The sequence below is a fragment of the Chiroxiphia lanceolata genome, chromosome W (assembly GCF_009829145.1).
Source record: "Chiroxiphia lanceolata isolate bChiLan1 chromosome W, bChiLan1.pri, whole genome shotgun sequence".
In the NCBI taxonomy this organism is placed as follows: Eukaryota; Metazoa; Chordata; class Aves; order Passeriformes; family Pipridae; genus Chiroxiphia; species Chiroxiphia lanceolata.
In genome coordinates this window covers 13,790,614-13,815,197 of record NC_045670.1, presented here as the reverse complement: position 1 = coordinate 13,815,197, position 24,584 = coordinate 13,790,614, and the positions used below count along the sequence as shown (strand labels likewise).

The window sequence follows — 24,584 nt, the reverse complement described above, 5'->3', positions numbered from 1 at the left end:
GTGTGTACCCTCTCTCCTTAACTGGGGGGCACTTGCTCCCAATAGCAGAGACTGGTCTGTACTGGAGGGACATGGGACATTTCTTCTTTAAATTGCTGGTAGTTCTCTTTAAATTGCTGGAGGTCCTTGGACAGTCTTTCCACAGATGAGACGCAGGCCCAGAGGTGGGAAGAGATACAGTCTTAATATAGCTGGAGTTTGGTAACAGTATCCAAATTATCCACTCTTTGTTTGCCTTCTTCACCATGACATCAATGCCAATGAGTTGGCGTACGATGATGACACGCTTTGTACAAACTTCCATCACATGGTTTGTGTACTCTGGACTTCATCTGGATTTATAGGGGATTGTTCATTATTTGAATCCCTATAGATTACTTCCAGCACAGCTAATTCTCTCAGGTACTGGGTACCTTGTTCCATGGTGTTCCACTTGACTCAATGCACTAATAGATCATCTCTTTACAATATCAGTATATAATTCCCAATAGAGTTTTCTATGTGTGTAGCCTTTTGAGATAGTATTTGATGCATTTACAGCTGCATCTGAAAAGGAAAGCAGTACTTGAGAGCCAGGACAGCAGCTATTTCAGTAATCAACTTTTCCAGAAACCTCTACTGAAAACTATTTTTCATGATAATTTGTTCTTGGTTTTCATGGGAACTTATCATGTGTCATAGGTTTACTTGTTCTAAAAAAACCAAGGGGGAATTCTTTTTTTTTTCTTTCCCCTGCATCACTGTAAAAGAAAGATGTTGAATGGGGGAGGGTGGTTTGCCTTGGGTGATTGATCCACACAAAAGAACTAACCAACAGATCCACATTCCAAGCTGATGGTCCTCCAAAGACTGTGGGGAGGGGTGAGGAGTTTTGGGTTTTTTCCTTCTCCTCAGAAATGGGAGGCACTTCACTTTTGCCTTAACTCCAGCAAGGTGTGTGTTGGAGGGGTCCAAGGTTCACTTTGTTTTTGGTCTGGTCATCTGGCTGGTTTTTGGCCCTGGTTTGCCTCCATTTTCTTGCACCCTGTTCTGCCACCAGCCCAGACCTGCTCGTACTTCATCAGAGAGACTTGACCCACCTGTAGAGGAACCTTTCGGGGAGGAGGTCGCCCTTTCTCTGTTCTGCTCCCATGTTAGCAGTAACGTGTGTCCATCGACAAAAGGGGGGAATTCCGGCCACAGTCAGTTGCAGACAGCGTGAGTGTAGTGGGAAAGAGCCCCCTTTTTTCCCCTTTTTCCTCTTCCCCTTCTTGGTGTGTGTGGTGGTTTCACTCTAGGCCTTCCTAGAGACCAACTTGTAGCCAGGAAGGAACTAGAAAAGTGATCACGGAAGTATTCCATGCTATTCCTTTACGTAACTTGAGGTATAAATAAAGCCAGCGGGAGGGATCTTGCTCTCTTCCTCTCCGGCGAGGTTCGAGAACGGTGAGTCCCTGTTTCGGTCGGGCTTATCTGGAGCCGAGGCCTATAGTGACTGCCGTTATCTGCCACGCGTGAGGGGAGAGCCGAGGACCGTGTCTGGTCATCCTGCCTGTTCGAAGGGAAGTGGTGAGATTTTGCTAGTTTGCCTTCAGCTGACCGTTTGACTTGTTCGGTCCTTGCCCCTTTTTGTCCTTCTCCCTTTTCCCCCCTTCCCCCCCCCCCCCCCCGGTGTGTGGTATTTTCCTTTTGTGTATCTGTCTCATATGTAAAGTATATATATATATATATATATATATATATTTTTGCTATAGCTTTGGTTGCTTGGTTTTTTTTCCCTTTTTCCCTCTCTGGGAGGTGGGTCCTTGTTGTTGAGTTTCGGGGGACTTGGCGGGAAGCCAGCTCGAAACTTGTACAGTGTGTGTGGGAGATCTCCATTTTCAGCTTCTCCCGCGTGCTGGGGCCCCACCCGGTGACCACCAGACCCCAACAGCACCACCTGTTAACAACCACAGAGCAACTGCAGGCTCTGTTCCTCCAGTGATCCAGCAGTGCCCCCCGCTGATTGTGGTTAGAATTGTGCCAAAAAGCGGAAAGTATTGAACTGTTTCCTTTTTGAAGGGGTTTTTGGAGACAGGATTATTGTTTAGTTGTTTTTGTGTTCTTTTGTTGTTCTACCAATGCACATATACCCTTTAATAAAGAGCTGTTATTTGTTCTTTCTCCATACTTCCTCAATTGGAGCCTCTTAATTTTGGATTTACAATTGCTTAGAGGGAGGAGCTTGGCATTCCTCATAACTCATCCTCCTTAGTAAAACACTTCAGTCTCATTAAACTGAGACATGTTTGGCATCCAACTTGGGACCCCCAAAGAGGGGAGAGGTGGAAAAGGAATAACTGCCCTTGTGTGATTTACACTCGTTTTGAACCTGTAGGCACCATGATGCTTGGGGTTGCTGCTTTCCTCTGGCATATAACCATGCCAAGATATCTGTCCCATCTGTCAATGTGTTTCAGCTCGGATATTAAGACTTTCATTGCAATAAGTACCTTTGAGTTTGTGCACTGGGTTTATGACATGGCAAATTCAGTATCTGTGATTTTCATCTGGAATATGTCCTCAAGGATGCACTACTGTTCTAGCATAAGCTGTTTCCTCTGGGGGTTTAAGGATAATGGCACCCATTCCTATGGAGAAACGCAGGGGAGTATATTTGCCCAGCCATTCATCCATTTTCCCTTTGGATCCAATACAATGGCCTCTGGGAAGTTTAAATTCTCCTTAGATGTCAGAGACGTTTTACTTTTTGGACTTTTTGTGCAAGTTTGTGCCATTATGGCATGCCTAATATACTAAGCTAGGGCCAAGAATTATCGAGAATGTGTCCAGAAGCCTACCCCAGAGGTGGAAAACCTCAAGTGGCATGGGTTATGGGAGGATATGGGTAAATTCCTAGAAAGTTGTTCAGCTCCTATAACATGGAAGCTCACCCTCGAACAACTCCAAACCCCTACAAAAATAATGAAAACCATGAGGGAGAGAGGTCATGAGAGACCCATGGAGAGGCAGCTGACAACTGCATGTGGGACTTTGACCATTGCCTACCGGAACCTGCTCGGTATGGTGCAGCACTTCCAGGGAAAAGGAAGAGATGAAAACAAGATGCCTGATACCATGGTGACTCAGGATATGACCAAATCAAAGGGACAATCAAAGCTAATGGAGGTTGCCCCTATCCAAAAGAGGAAATATAAGACCAAATCAGTTCGCCCAGTTGTCGCTGGAACAGAGAGATTTCTCTGAACAATTTTTCCTGCACTCTTTAGGCCTTGCTTGCCATGGAAGTGACAAGCATGTATTGTTTATAGACTGTGTGAAAATATGCAATGTTTATACTTGTTAGCTGTGTGTCTAATTATAAGGTTTGAGAACATAATATGTTTATAGTAAGAAAGCCTTGAGAAACTAGAGATAAAAGTACACCTGCAGATTTAGGAAAACCCCTAAAAGCAGATTAATTAGGAAGAGTTTTGTATGCCAAGAATGATTTCAGGTCACGTGGACAGAACATCAGGTCCAACGAACTGGAGACATTAGACGCATGCACAGACTGAGTTATCCAATCACTGTTGCGAGCATGTACCCTGAACAAACTAAACTGTATAAAAGTTGACTGATTTAAATAATAAATTGGACATTGTTTTGATCACATGGATCGTTTTGCTTTGTCTCTGTACCTCCACATCGATATCCAGTTGATGATGATGGGGAGCCAGGACCCTCATAGGCAGCTAGTCCAGAGCCAGATATCATCACTGAGTCCTTATCATATAACAACTTCCAGAGCTTATGGGCAGACGTTATTCGTCGCCCAAATGAGCCCATTCTGGCCTGGATGATCCAAGTTTATAACTCTACGGGTGATGCCATAAACCTTGATGGTGGTGAAGGAAGGTTCTTGAGGTCTATTGCCCAGGATGTGGGTATCAAAGCCCCTGTCTCTCTGGGCATGGCTTTTGGATGGTGCAAGGGAGAGGTTCATTTACAGAGATTCCTTGCAGGCACACCATTCTGCAAAGGGCTGGAAGACCATAGAGGAGGGGATCCTACGCCTGAGGGAAATGGCACTGTTGGAGGTACTGTTTGGAAGGGAGGGGAAACCACCCAATGATCCTGACAGGGTTAAGTGTACACATATGGGACCGTCCGCACACGCCAGTTACCTGACATCATTGTTGGTTGGGGAGAAGTGAGAGTCAGTGATGTCTATAATAAACTTTACTTGTATGACAGTATGACCAAAGGACCACTACAGGTCCACATCTCCACTGTAGAGACATTGATTAAGGACCTCAAGGCATTAACTACAGAGGTGAAAGATAAACAGGAGAGACTGAAAGAGAGGATTGAGGGAAACAGTTTCCATATGGCCCCAGTGAGAACCAGATGCTCCCCAGTTAGAGAGAGTGGACAGACCCCACAAACCGAGTTATGGTATTTCCTAGCTGACCATGGAGAAGACATGAGACTGTGGGACAGGAAACCTACCCCTGCCCTAGTAGTCCAAGTACAAGAGTTGAAAGAGAGAGAAAAAGGGAAGTCCATGAAAGTGAGTGCAGTGCCCGTATCCTGTGGGCAGGGATCTGACCCGCTAGAAGGTACCTCCCATTGGTATTCACAGGAAAAAAACAATGATTGGCAGAATGAAGACCAATGTTAGAGGGGTCCTGCCTCTAGCCAGGTAGAGGCACAGGAGAACTGTGTCTATTGGACTGTGTGGATCCAATGACCTGGCACGTCAAACCCACAAGAATACAAGGTTTTGGTTGATACTGGCGCTCAATGTACGTTAATGCCCTCAGGACATATGGGACCACAGACTATTTCCATTTCTGGGGTGACAGGAGGGTCTCAAGAGTTGACCGTGTTGGAAGTTGAGGTGAACTTGACCGGGAAGGACTGGCAAAAACACCCCATTGTGACTGGTCCAGATGCCCCATGTATCCTGGGCATTGACTACCTCAGGAATGGGTATTTCAAAGACCCCAGGGGACATAGATGGGTCTTTGGAATAGCTACTGTGGAGATAGAGGTGGCTAAGTAGTTGAATTCATTACCTGGTCTCTCAGAGAACCCTTCTGCTGTGGGACTGTTGAAGGTTGAGGAAGAGCAAGTGCCAATTGCCACCACAGTAGTGCATCGTTGGCAGTACTGAACGAACCGAGACTCTATGATCCCCATCCATAAGATGATCAGTGAGTTGGAGAGCCAAGGGGTGATCAGTAAGACCCATTGTCTCAGTTTAAGGAGACTGAAGTGTTTTGCTAAGGAGGATGAGTTATGAGGTAGACCAAACTCCTCTCTCTCAGAAATTGCAAATCCCAAATTAAGAGGCTCCAATCGAGGAAGTATGAAAAAAGGAAGAAATAACAACCCTTTATTAAAGGATATATGTGTATTGGTAAAAACAGCAAAAGAACACAAAAACAACTAAAAAACACTCCTGTACCCAAAAGTCCCCTTCAAAAAGGAAACAGTTTGATACTTCTTTTTCCTCTAGTGCGATTCTAATCATGGTTGGCAGGGGGCGCTGTTGGAACACTGGAGGTGCAGAGCCTGCAGTTGCTCAGTGTTGGTCATCAGGGGGCGCTGTTGGGCTCTGGTAGTCGCCATGTGGGGGCCCTGATCTCAGGAGAAGCCAAAAATGGAGGGGAAGGGGAAAAGGGGAAAGAAAGGTGGTTTCTTTTCCACTAAACTCACGCTGTCTGTGGCTGGTTGTGGCCAGGACTCCCTCTTTCGTCGATGAGCACAAACTCTCCGATGAAATCTGAGCAGATTTGGGCTGGAAACAGAGCAACTCATAGGCAAACTGAGGCTGGAGAGCAACCAGGTCGAGAGCAAAACGGTCTCATAGCTTTTCCAACACACATACACACCTTGCCTCCACACACCTTGCCTCCGTTAAGGCAAAAAGTGAAGTGCCCCTTTCCAAGGAGAGGAGGGGAGAAAAATTCCTCCCCCCCTCCCCCCCCCCCCCCCCCCCCCCCCCCCCCCAGACCTTAGAGAGGGCCATCAGCCTGGAATGTAGTTCTGCCAGCCAGCTCCTTTGTGTAGGTCAATCACCCAAGGCAAAAGAACTGTCCTCCCCATTCAACATCCCTCCTGCACACTGCAGCAGGGGAAAGAAAATTCCTGTTTGGTTTTTTAGAACAAGTAAACCCATGACACCCATTCACCCTTCAACAGCCCCATTTGGCCATTTTTTTCTGAACTAATTTATCAGTGTTCATAATTGGAGCAAATGCTTTATGTCATTTATTTCATTAAACCCTGAATTTATGAGGTATTAACACATTTTTCTGGTTTATACTCAAAAAGTACTTTTGGAACTATGAACCCTGTCATTCCACCAGACTGAGAGAAAGATGGGGAAAAAACACCTAACCATTGTGAATGCGTACAATCCATCTTCCCAAGACATCCCCAACTACACACTGCTTCTCAGAGGTCTGTTGCATCTGACTCTGCAGGCAGTCAGTCTCAGGGAGGTGACTAGTGGTGAAACCTCATGTAGAGACTGACCTTTACTCTGAGGTAAATTCAGAGAATCACCTGATTATGAAGAACTTCTTTACTGTGCATGTGACTGCACACTGGAACAGATTGCCCAGGGAGGTTGTGGAGTCTCCCTCACTGGAACTGTCTGGATGCAATCCTGTGCAATGTGCTCTAGGATGGCCCTACATGAGCAGGGGGGTTGGACCAGATGACCCACTGTGGTCCCTCCCAACCTTACCCATTCTGTGATTCATTCTGTGAATCACTGAATGTTTGAGGTTGCAAGGGACCTGTGGAGGTCATTTGGTCCAACTCCCCTGCTCAGGCAGGGTCACTTAGAACCAGTTGCCCAGGACCATGTCCAGATGGCTTTTGAATATTGTTACCCTAAACTGGAGAAATAATTCTCTGGACAATTTTGAGTATAGAAAGGCAAAAAGTAGTTCTATAATTGCAGCACCATAGGTGCACAAAAATATATTGCACACACTGATGGCGTAGGCCTTTACAATTTTATACTACCATCTAATTACAATATTCAGTTTTTAATTTCAATATTTGGACACTACCTCATTGGTTACACCCATCCCCAAAACCATCCCTCCCATCGTACTGCCCTCGTCCCACCTCAAACACACCTCCCGAATTTGAGTTGGTGGTCTCAAAATGACCACCTCTTCCTCTTCCTCTTCCTCTTCCTCTTCCTCTTCCTCTTCCTCTTCCTCTTCCTCTTCCTCTTCCTCTTCCTCTTCCTCTTCCTCTTCCTCTTCCTCTTCCTCTTCCTCTTCCTCTTCCTCTTCCTCTTCCTCATTATCTCTGTCTTCCTTGGAACAGCTTCAAGGCTTCTGAGTAGTTTTGACTGGTTATATCAAGTGGTGTGACCCTGTTATGTCTCATTCTGAGTACATTTCTACAGATAAGGTGTTCTTCTCCTTGCTAAAATCTTTTGTCTGTTGAAATTCTTGACAAGGAATGTTAAACAGCATTTTAGAAATTTAGTACAAAGGTGTTTAGCAAACTAAAAGTACTAATGAGCTATACTAAAATCTTATATAATATAGATTTCCAGGCATCATATCCTCCCTTAGAGACTGATAAGGATTTCATCGTGTTGTCTTTACTATTTATACCTAATTATGAACCATAAAGACAAACAACTACTACAACACTGAACCATAAAGCAAACCATCATGGAAACACTAATGATATATATACAATTATTATGAACAACTGTTTTATCCAGGTCCAATTTGGTAACCATGAAGTAAGTTTGTGGAAGATATCTCCGAAACCCAAAGAGGCATCTTCCAGGGTTATCTGATGTAGAATTTGAGTTTGCTTCCAAATTTCGGCATGATCCATAGTAATTCTTCCACTTGGATCTACATAAGAAAAACAATTGGTGTTAAACTTATTCTGGAGCTAGTTTTATGACAATATGAAGGGAGAATGACCTTTCCCGTGGCATTACCAATTATGCAGGGAACTGTGTAGCTTTCTTGATTAGGAATTAAGCTGCTCAGGGCTATGGGTAGGTAGGCCTTAGTGACCTGTTCCCATCTTCCAGATGAGAAAATTCCTAAGCGGTCCTGGAGTTCAGGGTCCTCACCAAAGTTTGTCTCATTCATTAAGATACCAATCAAAGGCCAGCTTTTATCCTCACCAATTGTTGGCATTTGGGTACAAATCCAACAGTCGTTTTTATGAAGAATATTGGATACATTTTGGACTAGAGTCAAATGTAAATTCTGGTTCCAAACTTGATTCATGGTTACTGGCAATACACACAGAAAGAGTAGTTTAAACAACATTTTTCTTTTTCTGCAACGGTCCATGTTGTTCCACTGTCCAAGGAGCAGGGGTCTTCTTAACTCTGGAGTAGTGAATCCAGGGTCCTTTGCCACCAACCTTGACCACGGTGAGGATGGTCAGTAGAACTTGAAATGGACCTTTCCACTTAGCTTGCAGGGGGTCGTTGTCCCATCATTTAACATAGACCCAGTCCCCAGGCTGGAACAGATGAGCAGGAGTATCCAATCCTATGGGTCTGGATGTCACGATGAATGTCTATAGTTTCTGCAAAGTAGAACCTAAAACCATTAAATAATTTTGCAAGTCAATTTTCCCCTTATGTGAATATCTGGATCATAAGGACTAATGTTGTCCCCGCGTCTTGGTTGTATGAGAGGGACTGGACTTTTAAAGTGACTGGCTACCAGTCACAAATGTATAGACCAGCTAGGAGCTTATCAAAAGCAAGGTGTGTCAGGAGTTTGGTGCAACACCAAAGAGCACCCTGGCATTACCAGTAACTCATCACAGAGAGTTTGCATTTTTTGAATGGATTCCAGGTCCCATCGGGGCAGGCCATCCTGCCACAGTCTGCACCTTGACTGCAGTCAGTCATTCTTACCTCATGAAGTAGTAGTGGAGGTACCTCTTGCCTTCATGCTATAAAAGTGTCCTCTGTATATGCGTATGTTATCATAACAAAATAGTGATAAAAATCAGTTAATATCCAATTGGCTATTTGATCTTGACATCCTCATGTGTTGGGTTAGATACACTCACATATATATGTGCCTATAATGAACACCAACAAAACAGTTGCATCACAATAACAGTGTATCACATTAAAGCAAGTCAGGGTATTTGTTGCAGCTAAGAACAATCTAAACAAATCATCCCACCAATGATGTTACCAGTTTGTCTCAAAGATTGCAGGCAAGATGCCAACTAGGGTCTTGGGGAGGGTTCATAAAACCAGTCTTTTTGTTGCAGTTCCACAGATTAGTTGGTCGCTTCACTTTCTCTCATGTTTCTTAATACAGGATTCTTCTTTGGTGAAGTTCAGCATTTTACATATTCCTTGTTCAACATATCAAGCATTAGTCAATTTTACAAAACATTTTGGAGACAAATTTAAGGTAGATAAATTTGATTTCATAATCATATGAAATCCTATGTGGACTCTCAAACTAAATTCAGGGAGGAATCTCCTTCATGTTGTCTTAGTTTACCAAGACAGAAGTGTTTACTAAGGAGGCTGAGATATGAGAAAAACCAAGCTCCTCCCTCTAAGTAATTATAACTTCGAAATTAAGAGGCTCCAGTCGAAAAGGTGTGGAAAAGAAAAATAACAGCTCTTTACTAAAGAATATATATGTATAGGTAAGTAACACAACAAAAGAAAACAAGCAACAGTCCTGCACCCAAACTCCCACCAAAAACAATTAGGTACTTTTTTGCCACGACCAGCAGGGGGTGCTGGCGCCTCGTGAGGCAGGGGCTGCAGTGCTTCACTCACGGCCAGCAGGGGGTGCCGTTGGGTTCCGGAGGAGCAAAGGTTGCAGTTGTTCTCTGATGGTCGGCAGGTGGCGCTGTTGGGCTCTGGTAGATGCCGTGTCCGCAGGGTCCGGCGTATGGGAGGCAGCCCAACGGGGACCCCCACTGAAGGGGGAAGGGAGAAGGGGGGAGGGTGATTCCTCCTATGGACTCACGCTGTCGAAGGCTCCGGTTGTCAGTGGGTGTAAACTGACACCAGTAGAAGGGGCGGGGGGGGGGGGGGAGGAGAAGAACAGTCTTTCCCCTCAAAAGTTCCTCTGCAGATGGTACCAGCTTCTCTGATGAAATCCGAGGCAGAACAGGGCATGAGAGAATGGAGGTGAACCGGAGCCAAAGGTAGCTAGATGACTTGGCCAAAACCAAAATGAACTCCGGAGTTCTTTCTCTTCACACACACCCTTCCAGAGTCAAGGTAAAAGTGAAGTGCCGTCCCCCAGAAGAAAAAAACCAAAAACTCACCTCCCCCTACAGTCTCCTGAAACCATTAGCTTGGAATGTGGGGTTATTAGCCAGTCCTTTTGTGTGTGTGCTCACTCTAGCCATCTCCTCCCCCTCCCTTGCTCAACACCTTTCTTTCACAGTGGTAAAGGGAAAAAATTCCAAGCAGGGTTTCTGTCTTTTCTTTAAAACAAGAAAACCTATGACACCGTGCTGCAGCAATCAGAGAGACGACACAAACATTCCAAAGTGATGCTTGTGAAATACTGCAAAACTACTGTGTGATAAACACAGACCATAATTCGTGTGGATAAAAAAGACAAATGGGAAACAAATGGGTTAGTGTAATCTCAGGAAAGAAGAAAAACAGATTGTAAAACTTAATTGCACCCTCATAAAGACATAAAACAGATTATTACCCTCCCTGTTACCTTGGACATGAGTTATAGCCAACTAAGTAGGGTCAACAGAATGCTGGCACCTCTTTGTCAAGAAATGTATGGATTTATAACTTGTTGTAGAAATAACAAATTAGTCTTAACCATAAAAGAAACATATGTTGAATACCTGGAATAGTGATGTAAAATGTATATGCATGTATGTGCCTCGGTCCGCAGGGATAGGGGAAATTGGGACCAGGCACTGCGGTTAGGGTTCGGACACAGTTGAGGTCTCGTGATGCAATGCCCGTTTATTCAAGGGAAACAAGGGTTTAAAAAACCGCGGTTTGAGGGGTGGATGCTAAGCAAGAGATTGACAGCTTAGGGAAAGATGTGGTAGGGGGACAGGGGAGAGATGGGTGGAACTCTCGAATATCAGAGAGGGTTGACTAATTGTAGCTCTCTCTGCACTGTGATAGCTACAGCTTATCAGTAACAGAGGCATGGGAAGACAGGGGAGAAGAAGAGATAAACAGCTTTCAAAGGGGAAGCCTGAGGGAGAAATAGGGACAATATGGAGGTACAGCAGGATCTATAAATTTTGACAATAAACTGGGGTGTACAAGGGTTCATAAGCACACAACAGCAAACTGGGGAAAAACTGCCAGTCTGCTGGGTGGATTATTCAGTAAGTAAAAAGTCCATTCAGACTCCATTAATGCTTTTCCAGGCCACATATCTCTCCCATTCTGTCTTTTCATCCATCGCATCTCCCCCTTCTCTGTTTTCAGTCGTGGTGACATTCACGGAGACACTGTGGATGACCATCTGGCGAACACAAATGACAAAGCACGGCAAACAGGCACACAAGAACACAAGGGCAAATAGGGAAATCACTAGCATGATTATGATTTTGCGAGACCAATTGGGTAAAGAGGGGAGTTTTATCCAATCGAAAAGTCCATCTAATCCTTCATCACGGGACTGGTGGATATCTTTTACAAGATTCTTTAGTTGATGTATGCTGTTGCCGTGGGATTTAGGTGCTGAAAAAATCTCCCGGAGCAGTTAATTAGGGGTGAGATAAGAAAGGGTTTATTTGCCAAGGCAGAAGATGTTACAAGACGCGCGCGCCCGTGCCCGAGAGGTTACATTTTATAATACCATCCATCCAATCCCAGATGTGTCCACCCTGTGGCCTTTACTCTGGACCGCCCCGGGGTCCACCCCCTGAAATGGGTCTGGGGTGCATTTTGGGACCACCTACTTCATCACCTTCACCATCATCAGAGCACAAAGGGTACATAGTTACCTAATTTTTGACTTCATTCTGTGGTTTAGGCCCAGATATGCTGTTCTGTCAACTGTCTAGGCCTTGCCTTGACAAAAGACTAAACATTTCTATTAGATTTGGGGCTATAAGTGATATAGGGAGGATAGAATGGGGTAAGAGGGTTAAGGAATGTATAAACAAGGGTGCTAGAGGGAAAAGGATAAGGGACAAGGGACAAAGAAGGGAGGGTTTCTGCTTTTAAAACCTACTTATAAAACTTACAAGTCCTACAAATATTAGAAAAATAAAACCATTAGGGGCTTAAGGCATCAGTCCCCCCTTAGAGACTGGACAAAACCCAAAGGTCTTGTCCAATCTCTACTACCTACACCTACAACAACTATAACATCGGTGCATGCAGTGAGCTATTACACTAACACTAAGTATGTACAATACTAAAATAAACAGTTGTCTCATCCATGTCCAGTTCGGTAACCATGAAGTGAGTTTGTGGAGGACATCTCCTAAACCTAGGGAGACATCATCTAGAGATATTTGATGTAAGATTTTGGTTTGATTTCGAATTGCGGCCAAATCATTATTAATTCTACCAGTCTGATCTATGTAAGAACAGCAACTGGTATTGATGACTTTACACACGCCTCCCTGTGAGGCTAGCAAAAAATTGAGGGCCATTCTATTTTGTATTACTACACGAGACAAGCTTTGGAACTGTTCTTTTAGGGTTTCAATTGCATCCAGAGTGTGATCTTGAATGTTTTCCATAACAGCCGAAATATTTACAATTGCCTTTTCCAATTCACTCACTCCTAGAGATGGGACTAAAGCCCTGACTATGCTGTGGAAAATTGTAGGGCGCTCAATGAGGGGATTGCTAGTTCTTTTTGCTCTTTTTGGATAGGGTTTTTTCCATTCTTGTTCATCAATTGGATCGAGAATTGTTATATTTGGAATCACTGCCCCCAAAGCACAGGCCCGATCTTTATCAAGGGGCAAAACTTTCCAGGCCTCCTTTTCACAAATCCAGTACCATCCTGATCCCTGGGGAGGAATTAATCTCAAAGGGAACTGTGCCATCCCCGCAACAATTTCTGGGTTTATTTCTTCTTTTGAATTGTTTTTATCACAGTGGGGGGGGAGAATGATTTCTCCTGTAGCGTTTATAATCATGCAGGGAACAACATCCTGATTAGAAATTACATTACTTAGGGCCACTGGATAATAAGCCTCTGTAACTGGCTTCCAGGTTCCTGGGAAATTCATCATGGACTTACCGAAGTTTGTCTCATTTAGTAAAATGCCAATTAGGGGCCACTCACTATTCTCATCATCAATTGCTGGTACTTGAGTACAAATCCAGCATTCTGTTTTCCGGAGAATTTTAGATACGTTTTGGACTAGGGCCACATGCAATTTTTGGTCCCAAACTCGGTTCATAGTTACCGGTTGCACGAACAGAATACACAGAACAAGCAGTCTATTCCACATCATCATCATCGGTGTCCGATTCTGGTTGGCTGGTTGTTCCAGGAGCTGATGCTCTCTTGACTCTGGAGTAGTGGAACCAGGGTTCTCTGCCAGCAACTTTGACGGCAGTGAGGGAAGTCAGCAGGACTTGGTATGGTCCTCTCCACTTGGCTCGTAAGGGGTCACTGTTCCACCACTTGACGTAGACCCAGTCTCCTGGCTGGAATGGGTGAGCAGGGGTGTCCAGTCCTATGGGTCTGGATAACTCGATGACCTTCTGCAGCTTCTGCAAAGTAGAGCCTAAAGCAATCAAATATTTTCGTAAATCGGTTCTCCCTCTTAAGTGTACATCCCCTGGTATGTGTGGTGCTTGATATGGTCTTCCATATAGTATTTCATATGGGCTTATGTTATCCCTCCGCCTCGGCTGGATACGAATCCTCAGCAAAGCTAGTGGCAAAGCTTGAACCCAGGACATAGATGTTTCCTGACAAATTTTGCTTATTTGCATTTTCAAAGTGCCATTCATTCGTTCAACTTTGCCACTAGCCTGAGGTCTATAGGGGGTATGTAGGTCCCAGACAATTCCCAGGATGCGGCATACTTCTTTTACTACTGTCGCAATGAAATGTGTTCCTCTATCTGATGCCATTCCTAGAGGAACCCCAAACCTTGGAATTATGTGGTTCAGTAAAGCTTTTACCACTTCCCTTGCTGTGTTAGTGCGACAGGGGTATGCTTCAGGCCATCCACTGAAAGTGTCAACTAATACCAGGATGTATTTGTACCCCCCCCATGGTGGTAACTCAGCAAAATCTATTTGCCAGTAATCTCCGGGTTGGTCTCCAACTTTTGTTACCCCTAGTACCACTCTCTTTGATGTATCTGGGTTGTTTCGTTTGCAGATTTCACACTTACCTACTATGGACTGCACAGCTTCAGTCATATTTGTTCCTATTACTGTTTTCTTTAGATGTTTCAGGAGGTTTTCCGTTCCCCAATGGGTAGCCTCGTGTTCCTGTTGAGCTATTTCCCTAAGGAGCAGTGGTGGGACTACAACCTGTCCAGTAGGGGTAACAGCCCACCCCCCTTCTTTGATTTCAGCTTTCAGTGATCTAATTAGCTGATTATCTCTCTCATCATACTTAGGGGTGTATTTTGTCAAATCAACTTCCTTTTGTGGCACTATTGCCAAGATGCCTTTTTCTGCAGCCCCTTTTGCTGCTTGATCAGCAAACTGATTTCCCAACTCGGGAATTGTTTTCCCCTTTTGGTGGGCCCTGCAATGCATAATAGCTACCTCCTCTGGTTTCCAAATACTCTGCAGGAGTGCATGAATTTGGTCTGCATGCTTGACTCCACTGCCTTGGGCTGTCAGTAGTCCTCTTTCTTTCCAGATTGCTCCGTGGGCATGTACAACACTAAATGCATATTTTGAGTCAGTCCAGATATTTACCTTCTTTCCTTCGCTCAGTTCTAAGGCTCTTGCCAATGCGATTAATTCTGCTTTTTGGGATGACACATCTGCTGGCAAGGCTTTTGCCTCGATCACTTCGTCTCTGGTCGTCACTGCATACCCTGTGAAGCGCTTACCATCTCGCATGAAGCTGCTTCCGTCTGTATACAGTTCCCAGTCTGCATTTTCCAGGGGCACATCTTTCAGGTCTGGTCTGCTGGAGTAAGTCTCCTCTATAGTCTGTAAACAGTCATGCTCAGGGACACTGTCAGTTAGTGTTGAAGACAGAAACATAGCTGGATTTACAATAGATGTTGTTTTCAAAGTAACATCGTCTTGTTCCAGCAACACAACCTGGTACTTAAGCATTCTGCTGGGGGACAGCCAGTGGCCTCCCTTCTGTTCAAGCACGGCTTGAACTGCATGGGGTACATACACGGTGATACGCTGCCCAAGGGTGAGCTTCCGGGCCTCTTCAATCAGGATAACAGTTGCTGCAACAGCTCGCAGGCACCCTGGCCACCCTTGGCTAACACTGTCCAGCTGTTTAGAAAAATAAGCCACAGCTCTTCGTTGGCTTCCCAGAGTTTGCGATAACACCCCCAGAGCAACATTCAACTGCTCATGTGTAAACAGTTCAAAAGGTTTAGTCAAATCTGGTAGTCCTAGTGCTGGAGCTGACATCAAGGACTGTTTCAGCTGTTGAAACACATCTCTGGTCTCATCTGTCCATGTTACAACTCCCTCTTTGGCCGTTTTCAGGGCTTCATACAGAGGTTTGACTAGCAACCCATAGTTAGCTATCCACAGCCGACACCATCCTACCATTCCCAGGAAAGCCTGCATCTCTCGTACAGTGTGGGGCTCTGGGAGACGGCAAATGGCTTCTTTTCGGTCTGTGCTGAGTCGCCGATGCCCACGATAGATTTCAAGTCCCAGGTAGATGACTATCTCCTTGGCTATCTGTGCCTTCTCTCTCGAGACCCGATACCCACTTAGCCCCAAAAAGTTCAAGAGACTTACAGTGAGCTCGATGCATTGGTCCCGGCTTTTGGCTGCGATTAAGATGTCGTCAACATACTGCAGGACAACTCCTTCTTGCTGCTGTCTTCTCCAGTCCTCCAGTTCTTTTGCCAACTGATTTCCGAAAAGTGTTGGACTGTTCTTAAAGCCTTGTGGAAGAACTCTCCAGGTTAGTTGCGTTTTTCTCCCTGTCTCAGGATTTTCCCACTCAAAGGCAAAAATCTCTTGGCTGTCTTTGTGTACAGGAATGCAGAAAAAGGCATCTTTAAGATCGAGTACAGTGAACCATCCTAAATCTTCTGTCAATGTGGTTAACAGTGTATAGGGGTTGGCTACCACTGGGTAGATGTCCTCAGTTATTTTATTGATGGCCCTAAGATCTTGGACTAGCCGATAGCTTTTGCCATCAGCCTTTTTCACTGGTAGGATGGGGGTATTAAATCTGGATTCACATTCTACTAGTAAACCAAATTTAAGGAACTTTTCAATTATAGGTGCTAGGCCTTTTCGGCTTTCTAATTTCAAAGGATATTGTTTTTGCCTTACCGGGACTGCTCCTGGCCTGAGTGCGATGCTTACTGGTTCAGCTTGCTTTGATTTCCCAGGGTACTTGCTGGCCCAGACTAAAGGTATGACAGCATTTTCAACTTCTGCAGGGATCTCTCCATGATTTTCCTGTATAAAGAAAGCAGCTGCCTCGACATATTTAGTATCTGGGATTATAACCTTTATGTCTCCCCCCTTGGTGAATTTAATTTCAGCTTCTAATTTTTCCAGTAAGTCTCTACCCAGTAAAGGTTTAGGAGAATTTGGCATGTAAAGAAATTGGTGAGTTACCCAGTGCTTACCCAATTTGAATTTTAAAGGTTTAAAAAATGGCCTTGTTTCACTTACCCCTGTAGCACCGACCACAGTTACAGTTTCATGGCTCAGTTTCCCTTCCAAAGTATTTAAAACAGAGTATGCCGCACCTGTGTCAACCAAAAATTCAACATTCTCCCTTCCCAGCTTAGCTGTAACCAGAGGCTCTGCTGGGGAAGAAGCCTCCGGTCCCCCTCATACACTCTGACTCACAGCCAGTTGGGGGGCTGGGGGTGGGGGGGGGGGAAGTGTGTTTTCAGTTCCCCTCAGCTCCGGGCAGTCTTTTCTCCAATGTCCCTTCTTCTTACAGTTAGAACATCTGTCATCTGCTATGTCCTGCCGACGGTTAGACCTCTGATACCTGGGGTTATGTTTATAAGGCTCTCTATAGCCACCTTCTTGTTCCATCACCCTTGTTTTCCTTTTATGCTCCCTATTTTGATATACCGTCCAGGCTATATCTAACAGCTCACTAATATCCTTTCTATCACCACCTGCTTTTTGCAGTTTTCTTCTTATATCATCTGAGGACTGTCCTATAAATAAATACACCAGATTTTTCTTTCCCATATCTGATTCAATGTCTATATTGGTATATTTCCTGATAACATCCTTTAATCTGTTTAGAAAATCTGTGGGTGACTCATTTATGTCTTGTCTAACCTCATACATTTTGGACCAGTTCACCGCCTTTGGAACTCCATGCCGAAATCCATAAATTACCCAGTCTTGATAACGTTTCAAAGCTTCTAAATTTGCTGACACATTAGGATCCCATCCGGGATCCGTGAGGGGGAAGATATCTTTGATATCTTCGCCTGGAAACTGCCCAGAGGTTTTTTGTATTTCTATTGCCTTTTGAGCAGCTCTTTTCACCATCTCCTTCTCCGTTTGGTCTAATAAGGTATCCATCATAACCTCTAGATCACACCAATCAGGATTCTGAGTTTTGATTGCTCTTTGGACATAATTTGTCATCTTTTCTGGATTATCTCTATATGCCCCCACACAATCTTTCCATTGCTGTAACTCAACCAGTGAGAAAGGGACCTTTATTAATACCGTGCCTTGACTGGTCACAGCTTGTCTTAAGGGGGCTTCTAACGGTGGCTTATCTTTTGCCCTTGTTCTACTTGCAACCGGGTCGGGGACTGCTAACGCTTCGCGGGCCCTCTTTCCCTTTGGTCTTACTACAGGCGGGTCTGCTTCTCCTTCCCCCGGGCTATCACTTAATTCACCCTCTGCTTCTGTGTCCTTATCAAACGGTGGTAAACCTCGCTTCTCCCTTCTCTCAGCAGCTGAAACCGGCTTGCCCTGTCTATGCGTCTCTGTTCCCTCTTCATGAGGGGCAGAAATTGGAAACTCTCTCGGTTCCTCTTTTCTTCCCCCCCCCACAAGGATGGAATGTCCCCCCTCGGGAGGGGAAAGCGTGGGAAAGGGGGCGGCTCCAGCCCCACCTCCCAAGTCAGTCAGGACAGAGGCCCCGCCTGTTGGCACCGCCCCTGCCCCTCCTGGAATTCCAGGGGTTGTTCCTGCTACTGCTCCTGGGGCTCCTCCCCCCGCCACCGCTGCGGCCGGGGCTGGCCCCAAGCCTATTACTCCCGCAGTGCCTGCTCCTGTACTCGTTGCCATGGCAGCAAGTCCCGTACTAACCATGCCCGGAGCGGCTCCCGCCACCCCCGAGCCTACTCCTCCGGAGATTCCAACTTGTCCAACTCCCCCCAGCGCAGCCATACCCGCGCCAGGGAGTCCCCCCACGGCTCCCGCCTGCCCAGCCGGAACTGGTCCAGGAGCCGCCACCCCGGCAGCCCCAGCCCCCCCCGCTGCCGCTGCAGCGGGGAGTCCAATTTGTGGAGCTCCCAGGGTATTTTCCCTCATGTCAGGTGATATCAACATATCTAAATCATCTTCTCCGGTGTTCTTAAATAGGATTTGTGGGACAGGAGCAGCCTCAACTCGATCTTTCCTTTTCCCTCTTCTTAAAGCCATCTCTGCTTTTTCCTTCGGTTTTGAACTTTCATTTTTCTTATCTTCTACACCTGATTCAGGGCGTGTTAACAGCCTCAAGAACAGCTCTGCATATCGAATTTCCTGCCACCTCTGTTCTACATGAAGAAGCGAGATCAATCGAAGCACTGTACCTAGTTCTAACGGACCAAATTCCGGCCACGCCACCCCTCTCACTTGTCCAAACCACGGCCAGGCATCCATACACAGCCTACGCAATTCTTCCTTCTTTAAAGTTGTTTCAACACCAGTTAAAGTTTTCCACTGCTTCAAAATCATTCCCAGGGAGGATTCCTTAGGGATCTCAACTTTTGAATCCACACAACCCATGTTTGCAAAACAAAAACAAACCACAGTCACACACTGGGTTTCAAACTTGCTACCTTTAGGTTACAAGGCTGTTACGTAACCCCTCAGCTATTTACTGAGTCGCACCGACCCCAGAGCCCCACCGGCTCTCCCACAGCGTCAGAGCACCGGAGGGCGTCCCCTCCAAACCACACAGCCCTAGGCTGAAACCCGCCCTGACCTGCGATGGTGAACCACCCGTTCACCTCCTGGAAAGCGACTTTCGCGACTGTCTGGGCCCAAGTCTTTAAGTTAACTTTCCAGTAACCCGTGTTCCCTATCTCGGAACACAAAACACAAAACTTTCCCGCAGCTGCTAACTAACCAAATAGGTACCGTTTCCTTATTCGCTCTTTTTTATCTCACCTCTATGCTCCGTGCTTGCTTCCGTGGGTTCTGTGGAGCTGGGCTTCTCAGACCGGGGCGGGAATTATCTCAGATAAAAGCCGGCTTCCTGAGGAATATTCCTGCACGATGAAATTTTCCAGTCTGAAGAAGTCCCGGTCCAGGTCTCCCCAACGTACGGGCCACCAACTGTTGCCGTGGGATTTAGGTGCTGAAAAAATCTCCCGGAGCAGTTAATTAGGGGTGAGATAAGAAAGGGTTTATTTGCCAAGGCAGAAGATGTTACAAGACGCGCGCGCCCGTGCCCGAGAGGTTACATTTTATAATACCATCCATCCAATCCCAGATGTGTCCACCCTGTGGCCTTTACTCTGGACCGCCCCGGGGTCCACCCCCTGAAATGGGTCTGGGGTGCATTTTGGGACCACCTACTTCATCACCTTCACCATCATCAGAGCACAAAGGGTACATAGTTACCTAATTTTTGACTTCATTCTGTGGTTTAGGCCCAGATATGCTGTTCTGTCAACTGTCTAGGCCTTGCCTTGACAAAAGACTAAACATTTCTATTAGATTTGGGGCTATAAGTGATATAGGGAGGATAGAATGGGGTAAGAGGGTTAAGGAATGTATAAACAAGGGTGCTAGAGGGAAAAGGATAAGGGACAAGGGACAAAGAAGGGAGGGTTTCTGCTTTTAAAACCTACTTATAAAACTTACAAGTCCTACAAATATTAGAAAAATAAAACCATTAGGGGCTTAAGGCATCAATGCTTTCATAAATTGATTGTGAGTGATCTGAAAAATTCATACAGCACATTCCTTCAAAATCCTGGCACCCATGACCGTGTGCCAGGAGTAAGAAGTCAATGGCTGCACGATTTTGGAGACTAATTTCTTTCAGCTTTTGAGTGTCTGCTAGCAGACCCTCAATTGCTTTCGTGGTTGCATTCGCTTCTTTAGTTAACCAGCAACCAAGGTGGGAAAGTAAGGAAAGGGCATGGGCAGTTCTTATCCCGGGGATGGGGAAGGAAGCCCAAAAGTTTTTCATGCGGGACCAAATGTGAATGCTGGAATCACAGTCTGCTGGGAAGGGTAGGGGTGGTGGTGGAGTAATGATTGTACCTATCACATGTGGTGCTGCATTAAAGGGAGGAATGATTGGGTTCTTTGGGGCTACATTTTTTTTAGGGTTGGGAGACTTTCCTCTTTTTATACGGAGGGACCTTTTGACTTTATTTTTGGGAACAATCGATTGATCTGCTAATTGAAACTTCGCCGGGTTATACAGAGCCAGCTTCCCTACTGTACAGGGACCCCCTTCTAGATAGGCAGGAATACCCTGCCACGCCCGATCCCCACACAGGAGGAAAAACCCTTCGGGGAGCTTCATGTTCCTAGGAACGTGCTCTGTTGGTACTGTGGTGGCAATTGAATTGTTGCACCACGGCGAAGTGGCCCCTTTGTAAATTAATTTATTGGCGGTGACATTGTGGGGGGTAAATAGGTGGGGTTCTGTGTGCTGATGGAATATAACACAATTGCTAGTGGGTAGTGAACCGAGCAAATCTATTTCTTGTGGAGGGATGGTGGTAAACGCCTGCCTGGACACCATCTGTGCTAGGGTGACTGAATTTAGCTGTAAGAATCCTAGACTCTGGGTTTTTTCCACGAATGTGTCCCAGTCTTTGCCTGGAGTCACAGGAATCCCTATAAGGCAGGTTTTGAATGGATTACTAGCACTGGACAAGGTCAGGCACAAGGTGTCAGTGCCTGTGGCCTTGGCCAGGGTTACCCAGAGGTTCTCGGAGGGCTGGTTCATCCAGTCCCTCAGAAGGGACGCAGTGACGTTGGTGACAAATCTGAGAAGACAGATCAGGATAGCGTAGGCCTGGAGAGTGTGCATCCTTCGTCTCAGTCCTGGTGTATCTTCACTCTTCTTGCGGGGACCCACTTTGGTCCGTTGTTGCCTGAAATACATGCGTACCCCTTCCCCCAGGTGATTAAGGGGAAAGGGCCCGTCCACATCTCTGTAATTGGATCTTTAAACATAACTTTTGCTTTTTGCTGTGATGGAGTAAAATCTGATTTGAAATGTCTGTCTATTGGACTTCTGTTTATGTGAGTGTCTTGTTCCTCCATCATATTTAAAAAATTTAAAACATACATAACTTTTTCTAATCTTTTTTGAGGGGGTAGGTTAATACTCCCCCTCTTTTGTTTTTTGAGCAAATTTTTAATGTTTTGGTGAGCACGCTCTACTATGCCTTGTCCCGTGGGGTTGTGAGGGATTCCGGTGGTATGGTGTACCCCCCATTCTTCAAAAAACTTTTTTGTGTCTGCAGATACATAAGACGGTCCGTTATCTGTTTTCACCTGTTTGGGGACACCCATCCTTGCAAATGCGGACAGAAAATGCCTTTTAACATCTCGGCTCTTCTCACTAGAATGTGCAGTGGCCACAATCATTTTTGAAAAGGTGTCAATAGACACATGTACATACTTTAGTTTGCCAAATTCTGCCACGTGCGTGACATCTGACTGCCAGATTTCTAGGGCTGTCAAACCCCTGGGATTGGTCCCCTCTGGAACCATCGGGGCAAGCATTTGACAGTCAGGACACGCTTTCAAAATTTCTTTGGCTTGGGATAATTTTAGTCCGAATTGTTTTTGTAACGATCGTGCATTCTGATGGAAAAACTCGTGTGAAATTTTTGCCTGTTGATAAAGGTTAGGGGTGACCACCATACCTGCCAAATGGTCGGCGATTTGGTTTCCCTCTGCTACAGGACCGGGCAAAGCAGTGTGTGATCTGGTGTGGACAATGTAGAAGCTGAATTTTCTGTTTTCTATTAAAAACAACAATTTGGTTAACAGCTTAAAGAGATTTTCATTAGACACGTTTTTTAGATAGGAATTTTCAATCCTTTTCACCACACCTACAACATAGGCTGAATCTGAAACGATATTAATTGGTTCTTCACTAAAAATTTGAAAGGCACGAACAACTGCTGAGAGTTCTACGATTTGGGGGGAACCTTGAACTTTATGTATATCCTGGTGCCAATTGCCATTTTGCTGCCAAACAATAACTGCATTTCCGGTTCTCCCTGAGCCATCAGTGAAAAGGGTTTTTGCATTTTTAATTGGTAAATCTGATTGCACGATTTTTAATTTCAGAGGAATTGGAATCAATCTTTGCAAAAACGGGCACGCCGGGAGATGGAATTTGATTTCTCCCGGGTAGCCTCCGATGGCAATTTGAAAATCAATAGAACTCTGCATCAGTTTTTCCAGGTGCTCAGAGGTCAGTGGAAGGTAGATGAAATCTGGCTCTTCCCCACTGAGCTCTAAACACCTGGTGCGGCCTTTAAATATCAGCTTGCCAATCATTTCTGCTAAGGTTGTAATTGTTTTGCCGAATTGATGAGGGAGGAATACCCACTCCCATAAGCAGAAGTCTCTATTATCAGTAGTAAACTGACCCAGCAGGGCCAGTGGTTGTCTCTGTTCATTAATTATTACAAGGGAGGATGGCAGTCCCTCCATCCTCCTAAAAGACTGTCTCTCTGATATTTTTCTCTCAACAATGGCAAGGGATTTCTCAGCTTCTGTTGTTAATGATCTAGGAGAGGACAGGCCAGCATCTCCTTTCAGCAGCTCAAATAATGGGTGCAGATCACTGGTTGTGATCCCCAGTACAGGTCTAATCCAATTAATGGCTCCTAGCAGCTTTTGTTTGGGTAGGGGCTACTGATCCACCCAAACTGGCGTTTCTGTCTTCCAGCTCAGTTTGGGGAGCTGCAAATGCTCAGTGACCCCTCCTAAAAATTTTCATCTGGAGACAGGGTTCCCAAAGTGAGCTCCCACTGCTCCATTGCGTCCCTTCCCCACAGTGTGATTGGGATGTTAAGTACATACGGTTGGAGCGATGCTGGTCTCCCCTCTGGTCCATAGACTGTTAGTACCTCTTTGCTCCTGACAGGATACTGTGATCTTCCTATCCCACTGACTCTGACGTTAGTAGTCTGAGCTGGCCAGCCATATGGCCAGTCTTTGGAGGCAAAGATCGATATATCAGCACCGGTATCCAGTAAGCCCTCTACTTTTACTTTTTGGGGGTGTTTAGGCTGTGAAAAATAAACCAGACATGTTAGAAGTGGGCGGGAGGTTTTCACTGAGGTAGTCCAGTGGACTTCCCTCAGTGCTTCTTCCCTCTACTCCTCGTCTGAGGATTTCACGCAGAGCAGGTCATCTGTGGAGATCATCTTTGCCACGGGGAAGCGTTCATCTAGCTGCACAGGAGGGAGATGCACAGTTAGGCATATAGCAATGTTGGTATTTGTAAGTCCTGTCAGGAGGGTGGGTACAACAATGATTCCCTTAGCCACTGCTGAGAGATGTGATATCATTAGATATGTTTTGTCAGGGTCTACTGGGGCAGATGACCTGACTTTGGCCAATTGCTCATAGGAGCTTAGGTGTGTTGAGGGGTGAATAACAGAGAGAATGTTCCAGTTAAGGGGAACACATTGATTTTGAACTGGAACAGGGTTTGCTAAATTAGGGGAAACACATGGAACAGGAATAGGGTCTGTTGGATTCAGGGGAATAGGATCTACCGGAGGCTTTGGGCTTACAGGGTAACAGGGTGAGGTGTGGGGCGCAGGATTGAGCGGAGAGCAGGGGTGATTTGTGTCATCGCGCCCCCCCGGGCGCTCTGCTCCCTGTTTCCCTGAGGCTCACAGGAGCAGGGACGAAGATCAGGCAAGGATTGAAATGTGACTTTTTTCCTTGGCCCTGGGGATCTCCTGGGGGGCAGAGGTTCACCATTGAGGTTGGTTATGGACCTGCAACTAGAGGACCAGTGACGCCCTTTCCCACACCTCCGGCATAAGGTTTTAGGTAAATTTGGTTCAGGGATTAATTTAGGACAGTGCTTTTTAAAATGTCCTTTCTCCCCACACTCAAAACAATACTGAGGCCCTGTAAAAGCAGCAGCCAATAGACGTGCCTTATGGGAATTAGAGCCTATGTTCTTACAGGCTTCTATCATTTCTAGTAAGGAGGGATTTTTTAACATTTTTAATGCTTTCTGGCAGTCCTCATTAGCTTTTTCAATAACCAATTTATTAAACAA

The 24,584-nt window shown here is 45.5% G+C and overlaps 1 protein-coding gene and 1 long non-coding RNA gene across 2 annotated transcripts; one reads left to right on the top strand and one right to left on the bottom strand.

The window, feature by feature from the left end:
- The first annotated feature begins 511 nt into the window (after positions 1-511).
- LOC116780063 lies at positions 512-3,284 on the top strand. The gene is made up of 3 exons (XR_004354306.1): positions 512-521; positions 1,838-1,840; positions 3,197-3,284. It is a non-coding gene; the product is annotated as an uncharacterized LOC116780063 (long non-coding RNA).
- A 10,130-nt stretch (positions 3,285-13,414) lies between these two features.
- On the bottom strand, positions 13,415-16,933 carry LOC116780021 (protein NYNRIN-like). Its single transcript, XM_032674524.1, has one exon. It carries the CDS (start codon positions 16,697-16,699, stop codon positions 13,415-13,417), a length of 3,285 nt encoding a protein of 1,094 aa, XP_032530415.1. The 5' UTR covers positions 16,700-16,933.
- Positions 16,934-24,584: the final 7,651 nt, after the last annotated feature.